The following is a 17,128-nucleotide window of genomic DNA, read 5'->3' as shown; positions in this document are numbered from 1 at the left end:
GAGGGGAGGGGTGGGGAGAGGGAGAGGGGCAGGGTGTGTTGGGGGGGGGGTAGAGGGCAGAGACTCACGGATCCCTTGAGGGCGTCCATCTCGCAGGTGAAGGTCTGTATCTGGTGCCGGTACTCCATGGCCTCCTGCTTGGCGTGGCGCAGGGAGTCGTTATGCTTCACTGTGCTCTGGTTCAGGTCTGCGGCCTGCCGGGGGGAGGGGTCAGCGATGATAGGAGCAGAATTAGGCCATTCGGCCCATCGAGTCTACTCCGCCATTCAATCACGGCCGATCTATCTCTCCCTCCTAACCCCTTTCACCTGCCTTCTCCCCATAACCCACCTCTACACAAACCCTCCCCTACCTCCATACCTCGTGTAACACGAGGTGGTCCCACACCCCTCCCCCACCCCCATTCCCCTCCCCTCTACTCTCCACCCCTCTCCTCCCCCACCCACAGTAGTCGCACCTGTACACAAACCCACCCCCACCCCCACCTCCATCCCCCTCCCCATCCCTTGTGTAGACACACTGTGGCCCCACCTCGACACAAACCTACCCCCCCCTTCTCTTCCCCTCTCCTCTCCTCTCCTCTCCCCACCCACAATGGCCGCACATCTACACAAACCCTCCTCTACTCCTCAATCCTCGTGTACACAAGGTGGTCCCACCCCCCCTAACCCACCACATTCCCCTCCCCTCACCTCCCTTCCCCTCTCCTCTCCACCGCTCTCCTCTCCCCACCCACATTGGCCGCACCTCGACGCAAACCCTCCTCTACTCCTCAATTCTCGTGTACACAAGGTGGTCTCACCCACCACATTCCCCTCACCTCACCCTCCCCTCACCTCCCTTTCCCTCTCTCTCCTCTCCACCGCTCTCCCTCTCCCCACCCACATTGGCCGCACCTCTATACAAACCCTCCTCTACTCCCAATCCTCGTGTACACAAGGTGGTCCCACCCCCTCACCCTCCCCCACCCCATTCCCCTCACCTCCCTTCCCCTCTCCTCTCCTCTCCACCCTCTCCTCTCCCCACCCACATTGGCCGCACCTCTACACAAACCCTCCTCTACTCCTCAATTCTCGTGTACACAAGGTGGTCTCATCCCCCTCACCCACCCCATTCCCCTCACCTCCCCTCTCCTCTCCACCCCTCTCCTCTCCCCACCCACATTGGCCGCACCTCTACACAAACCCTCCTCTACTCCTCAATCCTCATGTACACAAGGTGGTCTCACCCACCACATTCCCCTCCCCTCACCTCCCTTCCCCTCTCCTCTCCACCGTTCTCCTCTCCCCACCCACATTGGCCGCACCTCTACACAAAACCCTCCTCTACTTCTCAATCCTCGTGTACACAAGGTGGTCCCACCCCACTAACCCACCACATTCCCCTCCCCTCCCCTCACCTCCCTTCCCCTCCCCTCTCCTCTCCACCGCTCTCCTCTCCCCACCCACATTGGCCGCACCTCTACACAAATGCTCCCCCACCCACCTTGGACTTGTACCACTCCTCGGCCTCGTGCACGTTCTTGGCGGAGATGGACTCGTACTGGGCGCGGATGTCACGCAGGGCGGCGGTCAGATCGGGCTTGGCCACATCCATGTCCACCTGCACTTGCTGCTCCTGCATTTGAGTGTGCAGCTCGAGAAGCTCCTGCGCAGGGAAGAGTCCAGTCATCAGTCGAGACTCCCAGAGGTTCCAGGCCAGTCTAGCCCGCCACTCACTCACGGCTGATCCGCCTTTTCCCCATCCCCCTCGCCTTCCATGTCCATCCCACCTCCCCTCAATCTTCCTGTTAGGGGTTGCCAACTTCCCCACTCCCAAATAAGGGACAAGGTGACGTCACCGCCCCGCGTCCCACGTGACCTCACCCAGCCAGCGGCCGCGTGCTCCCGCTCCACCAATGGCGGCCGCCCGGGCCGGGAGGCGGGTTGCCACGCAACCTCGGTCAGGCGGCGCCAGGACCTCCGGGCCTACACTGTCCGGAGCTAAAGTGTCAGAAACCTAGAGTGTCGGGACCTAAAACTGTCGGAGCCTACGGCGTCGGGGCCTACAGTGTCCGGGCCTACAGCGGCCCCCGGGCCTACAGCGGCCTCCAGGCCTACAGTGTCGGGGCCTACAGTGTCCGGGCCTACAGCGGCCCCCGAGCCTACAGTGTCGGGGCCTACAGTGTCCGGGCCTACAGCGGCCCCCGGGCCTACAAGCGGCCCCCGGGCCTACAGTGTCGGGGCCTACAGTGTCCGGGCCTACAGTGTCCGGGCCTACAGTGTCCGGGGGGGAGGGGAGGGGTGGGGGAAAGGGGAGGGAGGAGGAGGAGGGGGGGGAGGAGGAGGTGGAGGGGAGGAGAGGGGAGGGTGGAGGGGGCAGGAGAGGGGAGGGGAGGGGAGGGCGTGGGGGAGAGGAGAGGGGAGGGGGTGGAGGAGAGGAGGGGGGTGGGGGTGGGGGAGAGGGGAGGGGGGTGGAGAGGATGAGGAGGAGATGGGGAGAGAGGGAAGGGGAGGGGAGAGAGGGAAGGGAGGAGAGGTGGGGGAGAGGAGAGGGGAGGGGGGGGGATTTTCCACATTCATCGATTCGCAATCTGCTTCACAGAACGTTGCCCAGACTAACAAGGTCACACAATCCCCACCTTCCCCACGGTCCACTAACTAGTAACCAGAAACCAATAACAGGTAACCAGTAACAAGACTCCAGTAATGTGTAACCAGTAACAAGTAACAAATAGCTAGTAACAAGTAATGAGTAACCAGTAACAAGTAACCATAACTAGGACTCAATAACGAGTAACCAATAATGAGTAACCAGTAACAAGACTCCAGTAACAAGTATCCAGCAATGAGTATCAAGACTCCAGTAATGATGAACCAGTAACAAATAATGAGTAACAATTAACCAGTAATGTGTAACCAGTAACGAGTAACCAATAACTAGGACCCAATAATGAGGAACCAATAATGAGTAACCAGCACAAGACTCCAGTAACAAGCAATGAGTAACAAGACTCCAGTAAATGATGAACCAGTAACAAATAGTCAGTAACAAGTAATGAGTAACATGTAACCAGTAATGTGTAACCAGTAACGTGTAACCAGTAACGAGTAATGTGTAATCAGTAACCAGTATCCAGTCTAGATAGAGCTCTTAAGGATATAGGGGTATGGGGAGAAGGCAGGAACGGGTACTGATTGAGAATGATCAGCCATGATCACATTGAATGGCGGTGCTGGCTCGAAGGGGCCGAATGGCCTCCTCCTGCACATTGTCTATTGCAATGTGCAACCAGTAATGTGTGAGATGGAAGGTGCAAGGTGTAAGGGGTGACCAGTGCGGGAAAATAACATCAGATTCTGGTACTAATCGAAGGTATCACAAAATGCTGGAGTAACTCAGCGGGTCGGGCAGCATCTCTGGAGAGAAGGAAAAGTAATGTGTGACGGTAAGGTGTAACGTGGCAGGGAACATGTTCCCAATGTTGGGGGAGTCCAGAACCAGGGGCCACAGTTTAAGAATAAGGGGTAGGACATTTAGAACGGAGATGAGGAAAAACTTTTTCAGTCAGAGAGTTGTGAATCTGTGGAATTCTCTGCCTCAGAAGGCAGTGGAGGCCAATTCTCTGAATGCATTCAAGAGAGAGCTCGATAGAGCTCTTAAGGATAGCGGAGTCAGGGGGTATGGGGAGAAGGCAGGAACGGGGTACTGACTGAGAATGATCAGCCATGATCACATTGAATGGCGGTGCGTACAGGCTCGAAGGGCCGAATGGCCTCCTCCTGCACCTATTGTCTATTGTCTATAGTCACCTCCTCATGGATCTTCTTGAGGAAGGCGATCTCCTCATTGAGAGACTCGATTCTGCGCTCCAACTCCAGGCGTGCCAGCGTGGCAGCGTCCACATCCTGTGGGGGAGAGAGAGAGAGAGAGAGAGAGAGAGAGAGTCGTGACCCGACATCATTCCAGGTGTTTCCGTCAGCCCCCACCACTGCCGGCTGACCACAGAAACAATGCCGCTCGCAATCCAATAACCCCCCCCCCCCCCGGTCAATGACTGGCTAGACAGGGCGACACGCACACGGGACCTTCAGTATGTCCTTCCCTAGTCTGGTCCCGTTCATTGTCCCGTGTACCGAGGTACAGTGGAAAGCTTTTGTGTTGCGTGCTAACCAGTCAGCGGAAAGACAATTCACGATTACAATCGAGCCGTCCACAGTGTACAGATACAGGATAAAGGGAATAACGTTTAATTTAGTTTAGTTTAGTTTAGAGATAAAGCGCGGAAACAGGCCCTTTGGCGTTTGTGGGCACTGGGCCTGTACTCGCTGGAGTTTAGAAGGATGAGGGGGGACCTCATTGAAACGTACAGAATAGTGAGCGGCCTGGATAGAGTGGATGTGGAGAGGATGTTTCCACTAGTGGGAGAGTCTAGGACCAGAGGGCACAGCCTCAGAGTTAAAGGACGTTCTTTTAGGAAGGAGATGAGGAGGAACTTCTTTAGTCAGAGGGTGGTGAATCTGTGGGATTCTTTCCCACAGACGGCTGTGGAGGCCACAAGTCAGTGGATATTTTCTATGTCAGTGGTGGATAGATTCTTGATTAGTACGGGTGTCAGGGGTTATGGGGAGAAGGCAGGAGAGTGGGGTTGGGAGGGAGAGATAGATCAACCGTGATTGATTGGCGGAGTAGACTTGATGGGCCGAATGGCCAAATTCTACTCCTATCACTGATGACCTGATAGCATCGCTACTAATCAGGCACTAATTAAGGGTCAGGCAGCATCTCCGGAGAAAAGGGTGGAGACTGTTCTTCAGACTGCGCTCCGATCCTGCAAGTGATGAAGGGCGAGGGTGAGTGAGGGTGGGCGGGCGGTGGGACACCGGACGTACCTGGCGGAAGGCTGCCAGGTTGTGCTCAGCTTCCTCTTTGAGTTGTATCTCCTCCTGCAACCTGCAAGACAAGAGAAAGGCAAGTTCATCACAACCTGCATCTCCCTGCGGCCTCAACTACCCTGTTACCGGGCAACTGAACCGTCCCACCACAACCAGAGAGCGGTCCTGAACGACTATCTACCCCATTGGACTGTCCTTGATCATGACTTTGCTGGCTTTACCTTGCGTTAAACGTTATTCCCCGACCGTCGGAGCCTGCGATCCCTTGCCTGGGATCGACTCTCCAACCGCGGCCTGCGGATTTCGAACATCGAGGAGCTCGCAGTCTCGGGCGGAGGCCGATGTCGGGAAGCTCCAAAGTCGCGGAAGGTTCGACCCGGGAGCCCCGATCGACCGGCGAGGGGGGGAGCTGAGATTCCCCCCCGATGCGGGAGCTTGGTGGCCCCGACGCGGAGGGCCCGAACGCCGGCTATGGGGGCCAAGATCGTCCCGGCAACGGAAGGCTCGAAGCCCCCGACCGCAGGAGGACAAAGAAGGGAAGCGATTGAACGTTTTTATCGCCTTCCATCACAGTGAGGAATTTGGAGGAGTCGCTGTGGTGGATGTTCATGTTAACATGTATTTTGTGTTCTAGAAACATAGAAAATAGCTTAAACTGTGGCCCCTGGTTCTGGATCAATCCCTCTCCCATCGGGCAAGAGGTACAGAAGTGTGAAAACGCACACCTCCAGATTCAGGGGCAGTTTCTTCCCGGCTGTTATCAGGCAACTGAACCGTCCTCTCACCAAATAGAGAGCGTTCCTGACCTCCCATCCACCTCATTGGAGACCCTCGGACTATCCTTGATCGGACTTTATCTTGCTCTAAATGTTATTTAGGGGCCACAGTTTAAGAATAAGGGGTAGGCCATTTAGAACGGAGATGAGGAAAAAAAAATTTCAGTCAGAGGGTTGTAAAATCTGTGGAATTCTCTGCCTCAGAAGGCAGTGGAGGCCAATTCTCTGGATGCTTTCAAGTGAGAGCTAGATAGAGCTCTTAAGGATAGCGGAGTCAGGAGGTATGGGGAGAAGGCAGGAACAGGGTACTGATTGAGAATGATCAGCCATGATCACATTGAATGGCGGTGCTGGCTCGAAGGGCCGAATGGCCTCCTCCTGCACCTATTGTCTAATTTACAATTGTTTACCGAAGCCAATTAACCTACAAACGTGCACGTCTTTGGAGTGGGAGAAAACCGGAGAAAACCCACGCAGGTCACGGGGAGAACGTACAAACTCTGTACAGACAGCGCCCGTAGTCGGGATGGAACCCGGGTCTCTGACGCTGTGAGGCAGCAACTCTACCGCTGCTCCATGTCCTGGCCTTTCATCCTCTCTCTCTTCCTCGATGCCTCCTGTCTTCAGATGGACATGCCCGGCTATTTCCGGACACCACTTGCTAATTCATTCTGTTGTCACATTTCCTCCAGCATTCCTGATGGAATTAGTTCCCAGCCCGTCCTGATGCCCTTCAATCTGACCTTGGTTTTATCCTCTCTCCCAGCGGTCTCAGCTGTTCACGGTCACTGACACCCTCTATCACTCTTATCTGCCTCTTTCAGTCACCGTTTACTTTAGTTTAGAGATAGTTTACTTTGGTCGGTCACGGTGGCGCAGCGGTAGAGTTGCTGCCTTACAGCGAATGCAGCGCCGGAGACCCGGGTTCCATCCCGACTACGGGCGCCGTCTGTATGGAGTTTGTACGTTCTCCCTGTGACCTGCGTGGGCTTTCTCCGGGTGCTCCGGTTTCCTCCCACACTCCAAAGACGTGCAGGTTTGTAGGTTAATTGACTTGGTATAAATGTAAAAATTGTCCCTGGTGGGCGTTGGATAGTGTTAATGTGCGGGGATCGCTGGTCGGCGTGGTCCCGGTGGGCCGAAGGGCCTGTTTCCGTGCTGTATCTCTAAACTAAACACAGCGGAAACAGGCCCTTCGGCCCACCGGGTCCACACCGACCAACGATCCCCGCACATTAACACGATCCTACACCCACTAAGGACAATTTACAGTTATTCCAAGCCAATTAACCTACAAACTTTAACGTCTTTGGATCGTGGGAGGAAACCGAAGATCTCGGAGAAAACCCACGCAGGTCACGAGGAGAACGTACAAACTCCGTACAGGCAGCGCCCGTAGTCGGGATCGAACCCGCTGATCTGTGGCGCTGAAAGTGCTGTAAGGCAGCAACTCTACCGCTGCGCCATCTGTCCCTAGTGGGTGTAGGATAGTGTTAATGTGTGGGGATCGCTGGTCGGCGCGGACACGGTGGGCCGAAGGGCCTGTTTCCGCGCTGTATCTCTAAACTAAACTGTATTCTCTGGTCCTCGATTCCCCTAATCTGGGCAAGAGACTCTGTGCATCTACCCGATCTGTTCCTCTCATGATTTTGTATATTTAGGTTTAGGGTTTATTATTGTCATTTGGACTCTCTCTCTCTCTTCTCACCTCCTTGTCTCTCTGTCACCAGCTCGTTCTCTATATATGGTCAACAAAGTGAACTCGAAGGCTTTAAATGGCTGGGCTGAAATAACCTGGCAGTTCCTGTTCCAAAGACAAGTGTTGTGGGGGATGGGGTGTGTTTAATGCAGCAGGATGAGGGGCGATCTTATGGAGGTGGATAAAAACCACGAGAGGAATAGATCGGGCAGATGCACAGGGGTCACAGCAGGGAGAACATACAAACTCCGTACAGACAGCACCCGTGGTCAGTAGGGTTGCCAACTGCCCCGAATTAGCCGGGACATCCCATATTCTGGGCTAAATTGGTTTGTTCTGTACGGGACCGCCCTTGTCCCGTATTAGTCCCGGGTGGGGGGGGGGGGGGTGCGCTGTAGGCCCGGACAGTGTAGGACTGGACAGTGTAGGCCTGGACAGTGTAGGCCCGGACAGTGGAGGCCCGGACGCTGTAGGCCCGGACGCTGTAGGCCCGGACGCTGTAGGCCCGGACGCTGTAGGCCCGGACGCTGTAGGCACGGACGCCGTAGGCACGGACGCCGTAGGCCCGGACACCGTAGGCCCGAACACCGTAGGTCCAGAGGCCCGGGCGCCGCCTTACGGAGGTTGCTTAGCAACCCGCCTCCCGGCCCGGGCGTCCGCCATTGGTAGGGCGGGAGCACGTGGCCACTGGCTGGGTAAAGTCACGTGGGGCACGGGGCGGTGACGTCACCTTGTCCCGTATTTGGGAGTGAGATAGTTGGCAACCCCTAGTCAGCTTCGATCCCGTGTCTCTGGCGCTGTGAGGCAGCAACTCTACCTCTGCGCCACCGCGCCATCCAATGCAGTTGTACAGAGGGATCCAGGATTCTAAGTTCCACAGCTCCCTGAAAGTGGCAGCACAAGTGGACGCACAGTCTCTTGCCCAGAGTAGGGGAATCGAGGACCAAAGGACAAAGGTTTAAGGTGATGAGGGAAAGATTTAATAGGAATCTGATCCTGACTACGGGTGCTGTCTGTACGGAGTTTTACGAGGATGTTGCCAGGACTAGAAGGTCTGAGCTGTATAGAGAGGTTGAGCAGGCTGGGTCTCTACTCCTTGGAGCACAGGAGGATGAGGGGTGATCTTATAGAGGTGTACAAAATCATGAGAGGAATAGATCGGGTAGATGCACAGAGTCTCTTGCCCAGAGTAGGGGAATCGAGGACCAGAGGACATAGGTTCAAGGTGAAGGGGGAAAGATTTAATAGGAATCCGAGGGGTAACCTTTTCACACAAGGGGTGGTGGGTGTATGGAACGAGCTGCCAGAGGAGATAGTTGAGGCTGGGACTATCACAACGTTTAAAAAATAGTTGGACAGGTACATGGATAGGACAGGTTTGGAGGGATATGGACCAAACGCAGGCAGGTGGGACTAGTGTAGCTGAGACATGTTGACCGGTGTGGGCGAGTTGGGCCGAAGGGCCTGTTTCCACACTGTGTCACTCTATATCCACTTCCAATGGAGCTTAGTCACACTGAGGTACAGTGACAAGACTCCTTCTGATAGTGATACCGTGACGCCATATTAATAACGACTATATTAATAAACCCAAGCCTAAATGTGCTAAAGTTTGCCTTGTGAGACACACCCAGGTTCTGTTAATAAATTGTGCGGCACGGTGGCGCAGCGATAGAGTTGCTGCCTCACAGTGCCAGAGACCCGGGTTCAATCCTGACTACGGGTGCTGTCTGTACGGAGTTTGTATGTTCCCCCCGTGACCTTGTAAGTTTTCTCCGAGTGTCCGGTTTCCCCCCACACTCCAAAGACGTACAGGTTTGTAGATTAATTGACTTTGGGAAAACTGTAAAATTGTCCCTAATGGAGAACAGGGCTAGTGTGCGGGGATCGCTGGTCAGAGCGGACTCAGTGGGCCGAAGGGCCTGTTTCCATACTGTATCTCTAAACTAAAACTAAACACAACCCAAAACTACATTCAACCCAAAACTAAACTCAACTCAAAACTAAACAAAACTAAACTCAACACTAAACAAAACTCAACTCAACACTAAACAAAACTCAACTCAACTCGAAACTCAATTCAAAACTCAATTCAAAACTCAACTCAAAACTCAACTCAACTAAACTCAACTCAAAACTAAACTTTAAAACTCAACTCAACTCAAAACTAAACTTTAAAACTCAACTAAACTCAACTCAAAGCTAAACTCTAAAACAAAACTAAACTTTAAACAAAACATAAAACCAAACATAAAACCAAACTTAAAATGTTCTGTAGATCTGAGTCCCGCCTTCCCCAGTCTATGTATAAGAGTGCGGAGAGTGGGATGATGAAGCTGGATTTGTACCCTGCTGTTATTTGTAGGGTGGCCTTATTCTACAAGAGCCCTCAGGCAGTGAGTCAGATACCCACTATATCAAGACAGCTGCATCATGCGTTTGGCGGAAGCACTGAGATACATTCTAGATCAGGAAAGCCTCATCTGCCAAAGAACAGGGCCAAATCTCCAAGGAAGTCCGTAATCCATTAACCGAGACATGAGCTCACAAGGATTCCAGTTTAGAGAGAGAGATACAGAGCGTAGAAAGGCCCTTCGGCCCACCGAGTCCACGCTGACCAACGATCTCCGCACATTAACACCATCCTACACACACACCAGGGACAATTTACAGTTATACCAAGCCAATTAACCTACAAACCTGCAAGACTTTGGAGTGCGGGAGGAAACCGGAGCATCCTGGAGAAAACCCACGAGGTCACGGGGAGAACGTGCAAACTCCGTACAGACAGCACCCGTAGTCAGGATCGAACCCCGTTCACTGGCATCAACTCTACCGCAGCGCCACCGCGCCGCCCTGTTCATCCAACATCCTTCACGTACAGACGGTTACAAGCAGGACACAATTTAAAGAGGAGTGGCGCGGTGGTAGAGCTGCTGCCTCACAGCGCCAGAGACCTGAGTTCGATCCTGACCTTGCCTGTGTGGAGTTTGCACGTTCTCCCCGTGACCTGTGTGGGGTTTCTCTGAGATCTTCGGTTTCCTCCCACACTCCAAAGACGTGCAGGTTTGTAGGTTAATTGGCTTGGTAAAATGTAAAAATTGTCCCTAGTGTGTGTAGGATAGTGTTAGTGTGCGGGGATCGCTGGTCGGCGCGGACCCGGTGGGCCGAAGGGGGCTATTTCCGCGCTGTATCTCTAAACTAAACTAAACTAAACATGGGGGTTTGCAGGTTTAGCTTTGTAATTGTCATGTGTACCGAGGTGCAATGAAATGTGTAGGAAGGAACTGCAGATGCTGGTTTAAACTGGAGATAGACACAAAACGCTGGAGTAACTCAGTGGATCAGACAGCAGGTCTGGAGAGAAGGAATGGGTGACGTTTCGGGTCGAGACCCTTCTTCAAAACACAACTTCAGATAGTTTTGCTTTGCAGCACTCCAGCACTCTGAAACGTCACCTAACCGTGTTCTCCACAGATGCTGCCTGACCCGCTGGGTTACTCCAGCACTCTGTGGAACGTCACCTATCCACGTTCTCCACAGATGCTGCCTGACCCGTTGAGTTACTCCGGCACTCTGTGAAATGTCACCTATCCATGTTCTCCTCTCGCTGCACCTCCCCCTTACATAACCTGACCCCATTGAGATAATAATCTGTCTCCTTGTTTTTGCCGCCAAAGTGGATAACCTCACATTTATCTACATTATACTGCATCTGCCACACATCTGCCCACTCACTCAACCTGTCCAGGTCACCCTGCAACCTCCTAACATCCACTTTATAGTTTACACTGCCACCCAGCTTTGTGTCATCCGCAAACTTGCTAGTGTTGCTTCTAATTCCCTCTTCCAAATCATTAATATATATGGTAAACAGTTGTGGCCCCAACACTGAGCCTTGCGGCACTCCACTCGACACTGCCTGCCATTCTGAAAAGGACCCGTTTACTCCTACTCTTTGCTTCCTGTCTGCCAACCAATTCTCTATCCATGTCAATACCCTACCCCCATTACCATGTGCTCTAATTTTGCTCAATAATCTCCCGTGCGGGACCTTATCAAAGGCTTTCTGAAAGTCTAGATACACTACATCCACTGGCTCCCCTTCATCCATTTTACTTGTCACGTCCTCAAACAATTCCAGAAGATTAGTCAAGCATGATTTCCCTTTTATAAATCCATGCTGACTTGGACTTATCCTTTTACTACTATCCAAATGTACCGTTATTACCTCTTTAATAATTGACTCCAGCATCTTCCCCACCACTGAAGTCAGGATAACTGGTCTGTAATTCCCCGTTTCTGTCTTCAAGGGACCCACATTTGTCTTTGCTAATCTTTTTCTCTTAACATACCGAAAGAAGCTTAGACAATAGGCAATAGGTGCAGTAGGAGGCCATTCGGCCCTTCGAGCCAGCACCGCCATTCAATGTGATCATGGCTGATCATTCTCAATCAGTACCCCGTTCCTGCTTTCTCCCCGTACCCCCTGACTCCGCTACCCTTCAGAACTCTATCTAACTCTTAAGGGGCTGGGTAAGGGGCAGGGGGGCAGTGTCCCTCCTACCTGTGCTGGAGGGTGTGCAGGTCCTGGGGTAAGGGGCAGGGGGCAGGGGCTGGGGAAGGTCAAGGGGCAGGGGGCAGCAAGGTCTGGGGCAGGGTCTGGGGGTAGGGGCCAGTGTCCCTCCTACATTTGCTGGAGGTTGTGCAGGACCAGGGGGCAGGTGCAGGGTCTGGGTTAAGGGGTAGGGGTAAGGGGGCAGTGTCCCTCCTACCTGTGCTGGAGGTTGTGCAGGTCCAGGGGCAGGGTCTGGGGTAAGGGGCAGGTCCAGGGGCAGGGTCCCACCTACCTGTGCTGGGGATTGTGCAGGTCCAGGGGCAGGGGGCAGGGTCTGGGGTAAGGGGCAGGTCCAGGGGCAGGGTCCCACCTACCTGTGCTGGGGATTGTGCAGGTCCAGGGGCAGGGGGCAGGGTCTGGGGTAAGGGGCAGGTCCAGGGGCAGGGTCCCACCTACCTGTGCTGGAGGTTGTGCAGGTCCAGGGGGCAGGGGTATAGGGGCTGGGGCAGGGTCCCACCTACCTGTGCTGGAGGTTGTGCAGGTCCAGGGGCAGGGTCTGGGGTAAGGGGCAGTGTCCCACCTACCTGTGCTGGAGGTTGTGCAGGTCCAGGGGGCAGGGGTATAGGGGCTGGGGCAGGGTCCCACCTACCTGTGCTGGAGGTTGTGCAGGTCCAGGGGGCAGGGGTATAGGGGCTGGGGCAGGGTCCCACCTACCTGTGCTGGAGGTTGTGCAGGTCGTCAGCCAGGTTGTCCCTCTCCACCTGTACGCGAAGCTTGTCGTTGGTCAGGGCGTCCACCTGGCGCCGTAGTTCGGCCATCTCCTGCTGGAAGACGTGCCCGAGGCGGCCGGGCTCCTGGCCCCTGAGACGGGCCACCTCTGTTGCCATGGTCTTGTTCTGCTGCTCCAGGGAGCGCACCTTGTCGATGTAACTGGCGAAGCGGTCGTTCAGGTGTTGCATCTCCGCCTTCTCGTTGGTGCGGGTATGCAGGAACTCCTGGTTCAGGGCGTCCGCCAGGTTGAAGTCGACCACCTCGTAGCCCCGGCTAGGAGCCTTCACCCTGTAGCCCCCTACCCCACCTAGCCCCCCGAACCCCACCCCGACACCCCCACCCAGCGAGGAGAAGACCGGCGCGGCGCTGGACCTGGACACCAGCAACCTGGAGGACAAGTGGCCGGAGCCGGAGCCGGAGCGGCCGCTGGACAGCGAGGGGTTGCCCCGGCTCAGCTGTGGAGACCCCATCACGTTGCCCCCGAACGCCCTTCTGTACGAGCTGGAGGACGAGGTGCTGGTGCTGGAGAAAGCCATGTCCTCTCTGCTGCCAAACACCCGCACACTGGCTGGACCAGCACTGTCCACAGGGCAATATATACCCTGGCTGGAGGCGGGCACTGGGCGGGGCACACACACACACACACACACACACACCTCCCTCCCACACACCTCCCTCCCACACACCTCCCACAGATCTCCCGCCCACCTCCCCTCCCATCTCTCCTCCCCAAACCATACATCTCCCCAAACCATCTCCCCTCCCATCTCCTCCCACCTCCCCTCCTATCTCCCCAACCATCTCTCCCACCTCTAATCTCCCTCCCACTTCCCCTCCCCAAACCATCTCCTCCCACACACCCATATCCCCTCCCACACACCTCCCCCATCTCCCCTCCCACCTCCCTCCCACACACCTCCCCCATCTCCCCTCCCACCTCCCCAAACCATCTCCCTCCCACCTTTCTCCCCAACCATCTCGTTCCATCTCCCATCCACCCTCCCATCTCCCACCCATCTCATCCCACCCACCCTCCCATCTCCTATCTCCACACACCTTCCCTCCCACCTCCCCACCCATCTCCTCCCACCTCCCCACCCACCTCCTCCCACCTCCCCACCCACCTCCTCCCATCTCCCCTCCCACCCCACTCACCGTCCCATCCTCCCTCCTTAAATTGAACTGAATTGAGCACATTATTGTCACATGCGACAGGCCACAGTGAAACACTTTGGCTGCATTCCAAAAGTATGCAAACAGTCGCCACATAAAGGGCGCTCCCCTCCCCTCCACCCTCTCACCTCCCTCCTTCCCTCCCCTCCACCCTCCCTCCCCCCCTCCACCCTCCCTCCCCTCCCCTCCACCCTCCCTCGCTCCCTCCCACCCCTCCCTGGAGTACGTTCGGGGAACAATATATAATCAGTGGAGACACAAGGAACTGCAGGTGCTGGTTTACAAAGAGAGACACAAAGTGCTGGAGTAACTCACAGAGAGTGTTGCATCTTCTACAGTAGATTGAGTGAACATCTTATAACCAGACAGCGCGGTGGTAGAGTTGCTGCCTCACAGCGCCGGTGACCCGGGTTCGATCCCGACTACGGGCACCGTCTGTACGGAGTTTGTACGTTCTCCCCGTGACCTGCGTGGGTTTTCTCCGAGATCTTCGGTTTCCTCCCACACTCCAAAGACGTGCAGGTTTGTAGATTGATTGGCTTGGTGTAAATGTGTAAATTGTCCCTAGTGTGCCTAGGGTAATGTTAATGTGCGAGGATCGCTGGTCAGTGCGGACTTGATGGGCCGAAGGGCCTGTTTTCGCGCTGTATCTCTAAACTAAACTGAACTAAACAGTAGACACAAGGTACCAAGATACTAGAGTGGGAGATACAAGGAACTGCAGGTGCTGGCTCACAGAGAAAGAAACAAAGTGCTGGAGTCACTCACAGGGAATGTTACCTCTTTGAATGGTGGAATAGACTCGATGGGCCGAATGGCCTAATTAAATACATAGGAACATAGAAAATAGGTGCAGGAGGAGGCCATTTGGCCCTTCGAGCCAGCACCGCCATTCATTGTGATCATGGCTGATCATCCACAATCAGTAACCCTTGCCTGCCTTCTCCCCATATCCCCTGATTCCACTAGCCCCTAGAGCTCTATCTAACTCCCTTTTAAATACATCCAGTGAATTGGCCTCCACTGCCCTCTGTGGCAGAGAATTCCACAAATTCACAACTCTCTAGGTGAAAAAGTTCCTTCTCACCTCTAGAGCTCTATCTAACTATCTAATTCTGCTCCTAATGACCCTATGAATGTAGATGATGGGGTTAGACAATAGACAATAGGTGCAGGAGTAGGCCATTCGGCCCTTCGAGCCAGCAAGATGAAGTGTTGTGGGAGTCGTCTATGATCCATGTCCTTCTACCTTAGAGACCATTCGTTAGATTCCAGACTGTACTGCAGAGCCATCTATTAACCTCAAAGCTCCTCAGTTAGACTCCTGGCTGCCTCTCAACTGAAGTCTATTCTGGCCGTTAACCTTGAAAGCCTCAGTTCGATTTCTGCCTGTAACTAAAGAGAATCAAGGATTTTATTTTATATTTGGAGATACAGCGCAGAAACAGGCCCTTCGGCCCACCGGGTCCGCGCCGCCCAGCGATCCCCGCACACTAACACTATCCTACACACACTAGGGACAATTTTTACATTTGCCCAGCCAATTAACCTACATACCTGTACGTCTTTGGAGTGTGGGAGGAAACCGAAGATCTCGGAGAAAACCCACGCAGGTCACGGGGAGAACGTACAAACTCCGTACAGACGGCGCCCATAGTCAGGATCGAACCTGAGTCTCCGGCGCTGCATTCGCTGTAAGGCGGCAACTCTACCGCTGTTCAATTGTCAGATGATGGAGCAATGACATTCTTAATTGCAGCAGCATAACAGGCCAAGAAACATAGTACACCTGGACAATATACTGTATGATTCACATAGACTCAATCGATGGGTGGTGGCCAGTGACATCTTCTTCGCTGCCGTGAGCCGGGGCAATAGACAATAGGTGCAGGAGGAGGCCATTCGGCCCTTCGAGCCAGCACCGCCATTCAATGTGATCATGGCTGATCATTCTCAATTAGTACCCCGCTCCTGCCTTCTCCCCATACCCCCTGACTCCGCTATCCTTAAGAGGCAGAGAATTCCACTCTCTGACTGATAAAGTTTTTCATCATCTCCGATCAAAATGGCCTACCCCTTATTCTTAAACTGTGGCCCCTTGTTCTGGACTCCCCCAACATTGGGAACATGTTTCCTGCCTCTAACGTGTCCAACCCCTTAATAAACTTATATGTTTCGATAAGATCCCCTCTCATCCTTCTAAATTCCAGTGTATACAAGCCTAGTCGTTCCAGTCTTTCAACTTATGACAGTCCCGCCATTCCGGGAATTAACCTAGTAAACCTACGCTGCACGCCCTCAATAGCAAGAATATCCTTCCTCAAATTTGGAGACCAAAACTGCACACAGTACTCCAGGTGCGGTCTCACTAGGGCCCTGTACAACTGCAGAAGGACCTCTTTGCTCCTATACTCAAATCGTCTTGCTATGAAGGCCAACATTCCATTGGCTTTCTTCACTGCCTGCTGTACCTGCATGCTTCCTTTCAGTGACTGATGCACTAGGACACCCAGATCTCGTTGTACGTCCCCTTTTCCTAACTTGACACCATTCAGATAATAATCTGCCTTCCTATTCTTACCACCAAAGTGGATAACCTCACACTTATCCACATGCAGGCAGAGGAGATCATAGAAACACAGAAAATAGGTGCAGGAGTAGGCTATTCGGCCCTTTGAGCCAACACCGCCATTCAATATGATCATGGCTGATCATCTAAAATCAGTGCCCTGTTCCTGCTTTTTCCCCATATCCCTTGATTCCGTTAGCCCCAAATCTAAATCTAAATTAGCTAAATCTAACTCTTCCTCTTGAAAACATCCAGTGAATGTTCACTGGAACTCAGTCCACTGCCTTCTGTGGCAGAGAATACCACAGATTCACAACTCTTTGTCTCTTTTTCCTCGTCTCAGTCCTAAATGGCCTACCACCCCTTATTTTTAAACTGTGTGACCCCCCTGGTTCTGGACTCCCCCCAACATCGGGGAACATTTTTCCTGCATCTAACCTGTCCAATCCTTTAAGAATTGAAGATGTTTATAAAAGGTCAGTTTAGCTTGGCGTGGTGTCCAGCAAAGGGCATTGTGGGCCGAAGGGCCTGTTCCTGCGCTGAACTGCTGTACGATGAGTGATCTGTGACTCATTAGAAGGGAGGGGGGGGAGCTGAAACGGTGGCAGGCGGATTAGGTTACGGTCCATTACGGAGATGGTTTCCCAGCAGAGGGGGCGGTGGGGGAGGGGGTGGGAGCGTGGGGGAGGGAGGGAGGGGAGGGACGGA

The 17,128-nt window shown here is 53.9% G+C and overlaps 1 protein-coding gene across 1 annotated transcript in view; it reads right to left on the bottom strand.

Moving 5' to 3' along the window:
- The window catches only part of LOC144596117 (desmin-like), a 17,277-nt gene extending 4,063 nt beyond the window's left edge, over window positions 1–13,214 (bottom strand). The window contains exons 1-5 of the mRNA XM_078404297.1: window positions 12,622–13,214; window positions 4,872–4,932; window positions 3,792–3,887; window positions 1,486–1,647; window positions 69–194 (exon numbers count right to left, since the gene is read on the bottom strand). Of these exons, the coding sequence (XP_078260423.1) occupies window positions 69–194; window positions 1,486–1,647; window positions 3,792–3,887; window positions 4,872–4,932; window positions 12,622–13,214 (1,038 nt within the window). The remainder of the gene's footprint in view (window positions 1–68; window positions 195–1,485; window positions 1,648–3,791; window positions 3,888–4,871; window positions 4,933–12,621) is intronic.
- Window positions 13,215–17,128: the final 3,914 nt, after the last annotated feature.

This window comes from Rhinoraja longicauda, chromosome 8 (genome assembly GCF_053455715.1).
Source record: "Rhinoraja longicauda isolate Sanriku21f chromosome 8, sRhiLon1.1, whole genome shotgun sequence".
In the NCBI taxonomy this organism is placed as follows: Eukaryota; Metazoa; Chordata; class Chondrichthyes; order Rajiformes; family Arhynchobatidae; genus Rhinoraja; species Rhinoraja longicauda.
Note: the sequence above shows the minus strand (reverse complement) of the source record. Positions and strands in the feature narration are given on the sequence as shown.